The sequence below is a fragment of the Schistosoma haematobium genome, chromosome 2 (genome assembly GCF_000699445.3).
Source record: "Schistosoma haematobium chromosome 2, whole genome shotgun sequence".
NCBI classification, from domain to species: Eukaryota; Metazoa; Platyhelminthes; class Trematoda; order Strigeidida; family Schistosomatidae; genus Schistosoma; species Schistosoma haematobium.
The window spans coordinates 27,389,388-27,402,145 of NC_067197.1; the positions used below are offsets into that span (position 1 = coordinate 27,389,388).

General features: G+C 33.4%; 1 protein-coding gene across 2 annotated transcripts in view; it reads right to left on the reverse strand.

Moving 5' to 3' along the window:
* CLSTN1_1 (Calsyntenin-1) overlaps window positions 1-10,103 on the reverse strand; it is a 68,658-nt gene extending 58,555 nt beyond the window's left edge. The window contains exons 1-3 of one of the 2 annotated variants that reach the window (XM_051214777.1): window positions 10,022-10,103; window positions 9,844-9,990; window positions 9,623-9,806 (exon numbers count right to left, since the gene is read on the reverse strand). In XM_051214777.1, coding sequence (XP_051067962.1) covers window positions 9,623-9,806; window positions 9,844-9,990; window positions 10,022-10,052 — 362 coding nt within the window. In that variant the 5' untranslated portion in view covers window positions 10,053-10,103. Of the gene's footprint in view, window positions 1-9,622; window positions 9,991-10,021 lie in introns of both variants that reach the window. The other variant, XM_051214776.1, reaches the window with a different exon arrangement.
* Window positions 10,104-12,758: the final 2,655 nt, after the last annotated feature.

Here is a 12,758-nt window from a genome sequence, read left to right on the forward strand (position 1 = left end):
CATACGGATGATGCTCTATGTCCGTTGGCCAGATACCATAAACAACAATTTACTATGACAGAGATTAAAACAGATTCAAGCTAAAAAGAAAATTAGGGATAGGCAATGGAAGTGGATAAAGCATACATTTTGGAAATCATCAAACTAAGTCACAAAACACGCCCTAACTTGGAATCCTGAAAGTAACTGGAAAAGAGGAAGATTAATGAACACACTGCGCCAGGAAATAGGAAAGAGACATTAGAAGAATGAATAACATTCGGTAACAACAAATGTGTTCAAATTATTGAGATTTTTAGAAAATACATGAACAAAAATAAACAACAAACCAAAATTAATTGAATTAATTACGTTTAGTCTTTTCATTGAGTTTATCGAAAAATAAAGTCCATACATATTTCATTGATGTTTTAAATAGTTGAGTTTCTCATTATAGTCTGGTAAAGTTAATTTGCACTTAGATCCATCTTCTATTTCAGCATTTAGTTAGTATATTCAATTTTTTTACAATTAATGTAATTTATAAACCTCTTAAACAAACTAATGAACTAGAACAATGTGAACTGTAGTTTACGGGTTACAGAATCTAAACGATAAAGAACAGTACTTGAAATCAAGAAATATTAGAATTTGTTTTGATTATCTAAGTGGAAAAAAAACAAATAATTATTTTAAGAGGAATTCACTCCGAAAGGTAAACGTTTCAGTTCATGGTTAACTTTTTAGGTGTCGTAATAGAATTTTATCTTGTTTTCCTAATATATAAAAGAAATTTCTTCAAAAAGGCATTGAAAGAAATCTGACATCATCCAAAACATCATAACTCCTTTATTCCTGTCACAAAATCAATAAAGTAAACAATAAACTCAGAAACCAAAATATTTTCTAATACTGAAATGAAAAACAGATTATAATGTTGAATTTATTGATTATGTCGCATCACTACTCATTAAATTAAGGTCATTTACAGATGCATTTAAAAAGAAACTATGTGGATACTTACGTATATATTCACATAGTCCTATGTATGAAATAAAAATCTCGAGATAATAGTATTTAGTCTTACAGAAATATAAACTTTATTGATTTACATAGAAAAAAGAGAATTCCTTTCGATCATACTCGGATCAATATGTACTTTATTTAAAGATGTAAAGTTTTCAATCATGTGTACGTTTGTATTCGAGCATACATATATATATATATATACATATATATATATATATATATATATATATATATAACAGATACCAGTAATTATACAAACATTTCATGTTTATTACAGATCCATCTTGTAAATTTCAACAGCATCAACATTAAGTTGAATAATGTACAAGAGTATCATAACAAGACGTGATAATATATAGTCACTTTCAAATTTATTTTTTAGTGTATTTTTGTTTGGAAAATTCATGGTTTAAAATAATTGGTCTCTATTTAGAATAATTACAAAGTGGTGTAGTAAAAGAACAGAAACAATCTGCAAAATATAGTGTTTGTACTCATTGTATTTCAATTATATACTTGTTTCATAACTAATTTATATGAAGCTGGAAAAGATCAGATTAATAAAACGTGATAATTAAAAATGTACAAAATAAAAATAGTATAATATGAAAAGAATTTCAAGTTTTTACACCACTCCTTGTCATGAAAATGGATGAAAAATTGCTTAAATACACTACACACCTTCCAATCAACTTCGTACTCTCACTAGTTATTAGGAATATCTAGTTATGGGGATATCTTATGCAGAGTGTATTTGATTAAATTAAAATGTGTGACTGTTTTTCAGAGTTATTTTATATTCATAATCTTTTCGAATAACTCTTGATCAAATCAGTAAGTGTACAATTTGTGAGAACTTCCGTACTGTTCATTGCTTCCTTAGGTAAAGTGTCAACTAGTTTAATTATTATTCAAAGATTAACAGTGTCTATAAATAGATGCTTTTATCATGCATCTGAACAACTATCCCATTTAAATGACTGAGTATCAGTAGTATAACTTAAGAACTACATTTACATTGTTTTGGTTGTGTACAACACTTATAATTAAACTGATTTTAAGACGTTCAAACATAATGTTATATTAGAATATTTATAATAGTCTATCAACTACTGATCTTAAAAAGTAATCATTGATCATTACAAATATGAATAAATTTAAATATATTTGTTTAGTGTTAAAAAGTGGTGATTAAACTTTTTGAATTAAACAATCTATGACCATCATTTGGCAAACTGCTTAGTTCTTTATGAGTGGAGATAGTTGATGACTTGCAGTGGAATCCGGGGTGCGTGTTTCATCCTATTTGGTACTCACCAGCGTGATATACCTGCATACTAGAGTTGGTGTTTACTCTGAAATTTGAACCCAGTACCGTTCACTTCAAATGCCATCGCGTTATCCACTTAGCTACCGAGTCCTGACAGCCACCAAATTGTGGAATGAATTTTAATTCATTTTTGTATTGGTTGCTTAAATCTTCCCACTGATGTGTAAGACTGAAAATGATCAGTCACTTATTGGCATCTGTGCACCCTGAGCTGGTTGTTTCGATATTGCCTTAAGTCACAAGCATTACAAGTAAAGATGGATGTTTAGTTCTTTTTCTCAATAGATTTCAAAAAGATTAATAACAAGGGATTTAATAGAAAAAAACATCTATTATCAAATAAGATTTCTTTTATATGGTTGATATAAACCATTATTTCATAAATATGTAAATGTAATAATGAACAGATTTTCCATTTAAAATAAAATCATTGAACACCTTGTGGACACATATAAAAGTGTTCAGATTTCTTTAGGCAAAATAACATAAATCTGTACACGTAGAGAAAAACAACTCGAAATAAAACGAAATCATTATCGACATTAGTTAGAAAAACGGTAGAATAATGAATATCTTTTAAGGGAGAATAAAAATCTATAATTTTTTTATTTTTCTTCAGAAAACAAAATGAAATAAAACTTCGTTTATTATACAATATAATGAAATTTCTACAAAACATATTAATTTACGAAAACAGGCTAAACTAGATAATTAAATAAAAACTATGACGAGTATTATTAAACATCAATTTAGAAAGATAATTCAAGTTTTGTAAAATATTATTATGATTTGTCAATCTCAAATAAGAAAGTAATGCTAAAGAAGGAAAGGGACCTAAGGACATCAGTAGTTTATTTACACTTCTATTTATCTTGAATAGAGTGGATTGGTTGATGTTAGACGCTAATACCATTGGATGCCGGCTCACTGGTTCAGTGGGTTAAGCGTTCACACGCGAGACTGAAGGCCCTCGGTTCGAATTCCGCGAGCTGGATCGTGGATGAGCACTGATGAGGAGTCCTACGATAGGACGAAACGGCCGTCCAGTGCTTCCAGGTTTCCAACGGTGGTCTAACATCAATCGGTTCATGACCTCAATCAATATCTTGAATAGAGCAAGAACAAAGAACTGAGAAGAAGAACATGAATTTATTTCACCACGTAAGGTTCCCATAAGCTGCTATAATATTTAAAAATCAAAATTACTGTAAAGTCTACATTGTTATTACAGTAGAAATGGGTAAGTATCATCATGATGGAGTAATGAGAGCGAAAGCTTATAAAGTGTTGTAAATGAATAGAATATGTGAAAGAAGCTTCTGAATCACCAGACATATTATGTGCAAATCATACATGAACTAGTGAACTGTTAGTAAACTAAAGTAAATGTTTGAAGATTCAGCCAGCCACTAAAAATGAAAAAGTTTATTAATTCTATATTTATCAGTATAGGGGTTTTATGGTGACCGTTGAATTCCCGGAACTCTAGCGGGAAGCCCTGATAGGGGGATCAACACATGTTGGATGTAAAACAATTACCTACTTGTTATTGATGGAGCGAATGCCTGAGCACGTCGAAATTATCGATGTACACCATTGGATGTCAGGCCAGGTGAAAACTGATTGTGTTGAGTTAGATCCTTAGTTTTGTTTTGGATGCGTACCGCTGTGGAATCGCATTTTATAACGAAATAGCTATCCAGTGCTTCCTAGTTCAAATGGTGATCATTCCATGGTTTATGTTATGAAAATTCGATATTTGTCTTCTTATAAGGCCATAAAAACATGACCAATCAAAAAAGGGTGTACTTTATTTCACCACTTGTTAGGGTGAATGACAATATGTTCTAAGAATTAGATTACATAATTCATCACTTAACTTCTGTCACTTGTGTTCTCAGAAATGAATCTGTCTAACATAATATATTAAATGATTATGGTGACTATGCTATTTATTTTAAAACTATAATGTCATAAAACAGCGTCATTACTTTTCATTAAGAAACTATCCACATATTTTGGAATTCGACAACAGACAGTATTGTTTGAAGTGTAGGCCAATCTACCCTACTCTAGTTTTAGGAATTTCCTCGATAAATATTAAACGGTGGTCTTAGCAACTGATAGGACCATCCATAATGATAGTTGGATTTAAAATTTCGGTTTATGCGTAAGATCTGAATGCCTTTTACATGATACATTGTGAAGTTTACATTACTTATAATTCTCAAATTAAGATATGGTGGTTGTACGGTTTCTTGCAATTTTTAACCATACTTCAGCTAATGTTGCTTCATGGCAGACACTAACTAATCCCTGTAAGTTACTTAGCTGAACAGAATAAACTGGCTGCAAAATGAGTGACTCTTGTCCGGAGAATAAATTATTATTAAACTAGGATTATAACCTAAATATTAATGAATTACGGTATATATATAATGTAATTGGTAAACAGGTCATGTGGCAAATAAGATGAAGATTCGGATATTCAGGTCAATTGATCACTGAATAGCTCGACGGTAACTTCACTTACAGTAGAGCTGCGTAGTAATGGTTTGAACTTGACAAGAAGCATCAATCCCCTTAAGACTACAAGTTTGCCTTGTTGATGTATTTCAACCAGTACAGAAAATGTTCAGAGTTTTTTTTAACGAATACCTCCGAGCAAAAAACAGCTCACTTCTCTTTAATAGGTACGTATGCTCAAAAGTGCCAAAGAGGGTTTTAGAAAAGCAAACAACCCTTAAAATTCACTTAATTAACATAAATAAGTTGGCGTAATTTTATAAAATAACAACTGTACAACCTCTGTGTTGAGTCCTCATTCAACGGGACAATTGAAATCATCAAGGTTCCGGGAAAAAAGTCATTTTATTTATCGTTATTTACTTAGAGACAACTAATAATAAGTTTTAGACGCAACTTGCAAATCAACTGCTTAAAATTGGAAGCATAGGCGTCTTGATTGAAGATAGATGTTGTATGTGAGTTAATTCAAGTAAGTAAACTGTTGTATACTTTGAATACGTATGAGCACATCGACAGAAAGCATATATACAGTTTTTATCTGATTCTTTTTTACATTCCTTAATGTCAGTGATAAACTGAAACTAAATACTGAACACTGACTTGAATTTACGTGGCATCGTTGGTGTGTATCAAAAACGTTTTTAAATAAAAAGAAATAAATGCACTCAAATTTTCTTAGTTTTCCAATATTATTTTAGTTGACATCAATTTATGAAAAATAACAAGTAAACTGATTAACTAAATGGTATTTAGATAATTTGCATCTAATTCTGGTTGAAAAATCATATTCAACTACAAATCTACCCATTACATTTACGAGAAAAACAACTTGTACTATCATACTTTCATTATGAAGATTTTTAATGAATATACTAGCGTTTAATGTTTAACAGAGTAACTTCTTACCTAACGTCATTTCGTTACATTAACGAAATATTTAGAGCATGAGTAAAAATACTTCCACCAATTCATAACTGTTGTTTGCTGGGATGTAAAATATCACTTTTTTAAATAATGAATTATTTCAAAACTACAATTTTAATGTGAGTGGTACACTTACAATGAGGCGAAATACACAATGATATCATTTGAATAGATAGATGACCTTAAATAATCAGTTGAATATATCCGTGATAGTATACAAAACTTTAGTGGGTAGGTTTATAGAAGACGTAGATTATAAATAATTTTAAAATAGTTTAATAACAGAACTTAAGTGCCTCATTATCTCTCTCGACACTTCATCCAAATATATAAATTTATCCTTTACAATGTTAAGTTTATGTTTAAGCAGTAGTCTTTAGGAACGAGCCAGAGAGGAATATTGTATTGACAGTATTAATTGTAATGGAAGATTTTCTCATCACGAAAAAGTGTTTTAACGCCAGATTGCTGAGCTATAAAATGTCAATGGATTCACTTGAATGTGATGACATAACGATTTCATGCTGGTTATAGAAATGAGTAAGTCTTGGTTTCATCCTAGGAAAGATTAAAGGTGCAAATAGCCCGGAAATGTAAGTTTATACCTAAGACATTAACTGCATTTAGATGACATTTAATCTTTCCCAAATTGATGGTAAGCTCTTGCAAAAACTACCTACTTAGGCGTAAGCCATTAATCTACCGAAGCCACAAACAAAATTTATTTTTCTTCTTAATACTGAACAAGGATATCAGAAAAATTACGGAAATATTATAAGTATGCTATATAAATAAACAAACTCAGACACGTATATTATTACGTTACATAAACTCTCCCAAAGTAATACAGATATAACCGAATATACAAACGAGAAACTTGATTTTGAATAACAGATAAAGCCATGTCGTTATATAACCATGTATTCTGAAAACTTGAGCACATTGTTAGACCGATGCACGCAAATATTAAGCATCAAGTTTTAACTTATGTTTGTTCAATCAATTAATTGGGGTATTTAGTCAACTATCAGTTATTTAAGTTAACGTAAGAATTGGGATTGAACTGTAAATTTATTGATAAATATTATTTATTATACTACTCCTGAGCCAAATTTAAATAGCTTACAAAACATTTGTGAGATAGGACACTTTATCTCTTTGTTAATCATCTTTGATTTAAAAACCTTGATTGCTTATTTTTGATTAGACAAGTGTATTTTTTCTGACTGAAAGTTGTAAAAAGCCCAGCGAAAATATCACATTTTTTTCAAATCGTACAATACTCATTGTCACTTGCAGATACAAAAGTGCTTAACAGTGAGATGCTTAATGTCTCTTACTGTGATACTGAATGTTATGAGCAGAACGATCTTGCATTGTTAGTTTATGTGAAGTTGCAAAACAACTCCGGTACTCAGTGGAAAAGAGGTGAAAATGTTTCTTTTTTCGTTAAGCCCTATTAAGTCATCATCTTCATCACTAGATGACGTGTTGATTTTAGGGGATTTATCAAGACTGTGATATTTTCACCGTTGAAATGAGACGGTGATTTTAGGCAGACCACCGTTGAAAAGCCGGAAGCACTGGGAAATCATCTCATCCTAGTATGAGACTTCTAGGTAGTAACGTGAAACGTGGAAATTTTACGATCTCCATAAATCCCCTATACTACTAACAGTCAGGCACTTGCTAGTTACTAACGTCGATACGTAACTCTTGAAGTTTGAGTGAGAATCCATGATCAGTGGAGTTTAATCCTTCTCGGGTGTGAGACAGCTATCCACTACAGGCAATGAACGAAGGGTTGCTCAATCTCGTGGATTGATTGAAACTAGACATGAATGCTGTTATGTGCCAGCCCAGTTGTCTAGAGGTTAAGCATTCGGACACAAGATCAAAAACCCAGAGCTTGATTTCTGAGCGCAGAATCGTGGATCTGGTATGCTGAAGGGCCCTATAATTGGACAACATGACCGTCCAATGCTTTTGGGTTTTATAGATGGTCTCGCTAAGATCGATTCGTGATCACAAAGACGTGTATGACTTTAGGCTAAAAATATGTGGTACTTTCATCAAGCGTGCTAAAAATTAGTTCATTACACCTAGAAGCGTGTTGGGAAAACTACATATTGCTGGCTTTGACCTAAGTTAATCATTTAACAAATATGCAGTTATCATGAAGTTACATCGAGCCTAGAGGTTTGTTTTATGTCCAGAAAACATTTGGTATTAAACGTAGGTAGAAGCCATCCGATCTCAAAAGTGTTAAAAGCTTGCGGCATAACGTTTTGCATAAGTGAATAGTGTCTCTTCTGTATCTTTATTATCATAGGATTCAAAAGTACATTGAAAGATAGTTAGTATATTTACAAGAGGTTAGAAAAACAATATTTAGCAGCACTATTTTCATGTTTAAGGTAGTGTCTGTTGAGTTTTCTTCTAATAGTCTTGGTTAGTTACGGAATGTCAAGAGCATGTGGCGTTTAATCAATTAATAACCACGAACATTAATCGAACAATCTAAAACTTTGACTAAGGCAATCGAGGATCTTCATAGACTACTAGTTGCTGTGAAAATTTTAAGAGATTTTATTGATGGAACAATAACAATAAAGATGAAGATAACGTAACAATTTTGGAAGGTTGATTTAAATCTTTCAGTAGCCTACGTCAACCGCTTGGAAAACATTTTGAACAGCAAGCTGTTTACCATAACTCAATAACATGGCATCACTATTTAAAGTTAATTTTCACAGCATAAGGTTTCTCAAACATGACCCATAAGAAAGAAAATATAAATATATATTTTTTTGGGTCGGGTGTAAATTTTAGGATAAATTAAAAAAAGGTGCATAACTTTCAAACGGGTAATAATTTACTTTCAACAGACTGCCGAAGTGATAATTAACAGATATGACAGGTTTGAGAACTTGAGCCAACAGGATTTCAGTCGTAAAATCACTACCGATGTAAGCGCAATTACGTTTTTTTTGAAAATGGTGGTCTTCAAAGCCTTGAAAACTAAATATAAGGGTCACCTATTGGATTAAAAGGTCTGTTATGTTGATAGTGATCGGCATTATCAGTACTTAAATTCTAATGTAACACGGAAAAGTGAATTTTAAGATTGTCTATAATAATTCAGCAACATATATGAACTTCTAAACCCATGAATTATGAATTTCAGTGCTCCTAAATTGCCAAGCGAGTGAAACGATTACTTGAATGTTGCCTGTGTCATTAAGTTTTGTTATTTTGCCTATAAATTATCCTACCTCTCTTTTAGACGTGAGCTTTATTAACTATTCAAGAATATCAGTTCCGAACAATGATGAATGATCGTTGTGTTGACTTACTTTTTCCCTAGATGCTAAATTATTTTAGCCCAATATTAAGTGCATACAACAGAAAGCTAAGAAATCGTTTCCGCAAGAAATACAAATGTAGAAACCAAGAATAAATTTTATATTTACATAGGAACATTCTTATATCATGAACAAATGCACTCAAACGCATAACTTTACTCATCATTCATTCCATTTTCAAGACAAAGTAGCGGATTTTGTGCACTTTGACAGCACTTTTGTCATGTAACCTGACTGAAAACATGGATAGACACGGAAAGATTTGAAAATTAGGCTAGATATGTTATAATTTGCGGAGTAAGGTTGTAAGGTTGGTTTTAGCAAATAAAGTTGATACCTGACGGCAAACTATTATTTTAACTCATGCCAATAATTTGTAAAGGCTTAAGAAGTTCATAATCTATTACTTGTGTCAATAAGAAAATCCAAAGTAAAGTGAAATATTTAAAAAATATCGTAAACAAACCGTGAAGTTGTACGATAATGTTCATCACAGTCGCTCGCTTCTATTTCCAGAATGAATGATGACATTTTTGTGATATTAGATGACACTTTTGGATCGACACGCAACTCAGCGAATCCATATTTTTGATCCAGTAATTCCACATAAAATGGCGAGCTTTCAGGACTATGTACTTTGAAACGACAAACTTTTCCTTAAAACGTTAGTAAGAGATAAAATTATACCAAAATTATCGTTGGGTTTGTCAGGGGCTGCTTGAATTCTTGGAATTACATGCACAACTGTTGCGTTAATCCATAAATATCCAATGTATATTTTTGGTTGGCCACATGGAAATACGAACTCAGTGCAGCTGCCGGATTCAAGTAAAACTAACAGAGTTTAAAATATTTATGAACTCACTACTCAAAGCAAAGAAAACAGCTAACAGCATTTTTCCTCGCGCTAACAGGCATCAACAGCTAAATCTAGGTCAAAAAAGAACTTGATCAGAAATAAATTGAAATGATGTATATAAACACACCACATGAACACAAGCAAAACGAAATAAAAAGCCTGAAGGTTTTACAATATCTTAATGTTAGCTAACTTTATATATTTTTTAAGTAATATTCCAGATGTATTTTACCGTCCGAAGCAGTACATTTTGAGCGTGTCTCATGAATAATAGTCAGGTAATAAAATTACTTGTATCGTGTTTTGACTTAATAACAAGTGGCTGAAAAGGTCGTCATAATGCTTTTTGACCAGATTTCTATGTGATTCTGGCATCATATGCTATGAATTGTTGAGGGTCACTGGTGAATTTTCTCTCATATTTGCAAGCTAAATTGTTCGTTATATATCCTGATGAGAATAAGGAATGCTAACTGTCGAGGTTCATTTATAGACTAATACTATCTATTTTTATTGTAAAATTGTTAAGTCACTAAACTATGCATATTTATGTCCCTCCTAATAGCATCTGTTTTGAAGGCACTTTGGATGCTCGGGAGTGCGTGCAGAGTATGAAATCTGTAAAGAAGAGTAGTTAATATTCTTTTGCGTACTTGAAGCCGGCAAAGAGAAGAAAAGTATTACTTTAACAGCGTTTCTAGAGTTTCTAGAAAGAGCGAAAGCATTGTACTTTTCGGTCAAATATATGCAGTAAATATACATGTCATTATAAGGTTCAGTCTTCAGTCTTCAGTGATAAGGATAGTAGGTTGATGAACCTGTATTAATCCTGACACATTGCTTTCCAGTGAAAGTCCAGCTTCTCCTTGAAAGTATTCACTGATGGGGCTGATACCACTTGTTCGGGTAAGGCGTTCCAATCATTGACTACTCGATGACAAAAACGGGACCCCACTTTAAGTTTATTAGATCGTGGTTTATGAACCGTCTTGCTATGACCTCGGAGATTATTAGTGCTGGAGAGGGCAAAAAGATAAGACATATTAACACCCAAATCATAATTAAAGATACGAAATGCCAGTATAAGGTCACCTCGTGTCCTACGATACGACAAGGGGAAAAGATTTAGGCGTTCTAAACGCTCATCGTAAGGGAGTCTAGAAAGACAATTCACTAATTTCGTTCCCACACGCTGGACACGCTCAAGGGAGTTAGTATCCTTTACAAGACACGGGCTAGCTGCTTGGATACAGTACTCTAAATGTGGTCTAAGATATATGGGATATAAACTTCGAAACGTTTCCTCGTCAAAAGATTTGAACGTTCGGCGAAGTGACCATAGCGTACGAAAACCTTTGACAGAGGCTGCTTTGCAATGCGTAGTTGTTTTTAAATCATGACCTAATACTACTCCTAAGTCTTTATGCTCTTGAACGCATGGAAGAGGTTTACGCTCAATAGTGTAACAGTAACTATTACCGTGACCGATGTGCATTACCACACTCTTCCTAGCATTGATTTCTAAGCCCCACTCTCGAGCCCATCTAACTAAATCGTCTAAGTCAGCTTGAAGATCCACATGATCAGCCGCACTTTTTATTGTTCTCCAGATTTTTACATCATCCGCAAACAATAATGTCGACGACCTAAGTAACAGCGGTAACTCATTAACGTAGAGAAGGAAGAGCAGAGGGCCTAAGATGGTGTCTTGGGGTACACCACTTTTGACCGGCTTCCAATCGGATAGCGTTCCGTTGACCCTCACTCTCTGTCTGCGGTCACATAAGAAATTTCCTATCCACTCATGTACAGTACCTATTATTCCGAAGCTCGTGAGCTTCTGCATAAGACCTACGTGTGACACCTTGTCAAATGCTTTGCTAAAATATATGAATATCACATCGACAGACAGACCGTTATCTAGAGCTGCTGTCCAATCCTCCCTCGCAATAAGCAAGTTAGTCAAGCATGAACACTTGTTATAAATCCGTGTTGCTCGGGAGCTAACAGATTGTGTAAATCTATGTGGCTTGGTAACCTAACCCGAATTATCTTTTCAAGTAACTTAACGACTATGCTGGTTAGACTAACAGGCCGGCAGTTAGATACTATATGTCTCTGACCGTCCTTAAATATAGGACTGACTATAGCGTCCTTCCAATCTCTAGGGGGTTGAGCGATTGAAAGGGACATGTTGAAGAGTGTCGCAAGCGGTTTTGAAATAATGTCCGCAAGAGATGACGGCAACCATGGATGTAACCCGTCAGGGCCCGGTGTCTTACTCGGTTTGAGGTTAGTTATCAGTGGAAGGACAGTTTCCTCAGTCACCTGTACAGACTCCATGGTTGGTATCTCTGTGTGAGTGGGTCAAGTATTTGTTATAATAAACGTAAAGAAGACTTCGCCAAGAATAGTTTGAAAAAGTCTCAGCTTTTGCTCGATCTGATTCAGCTAGTAATTCTGAATTTTCGTGTAACAGTAACGGGGGAATACCATCACTACGTTTCGTCCGCCGTTTAACATACGAAAACAATCGTTTCGGACAAGTACGGCTATCATATACTAACTGTCGTTTGTAGGTGGTACCAAATTTGGCTATGATTTTCTTAAAGTAATTACGGAATTTTTGGTAGTCACGCTTAAAAGGTTCATGATCTGTCAACAAGAATAAGTCCCAGAAATGTTTCCTACGCTTTAACAGCTTCCGGGTTTCCTTATTAATCCATGGAGGGCAGTGTGATAG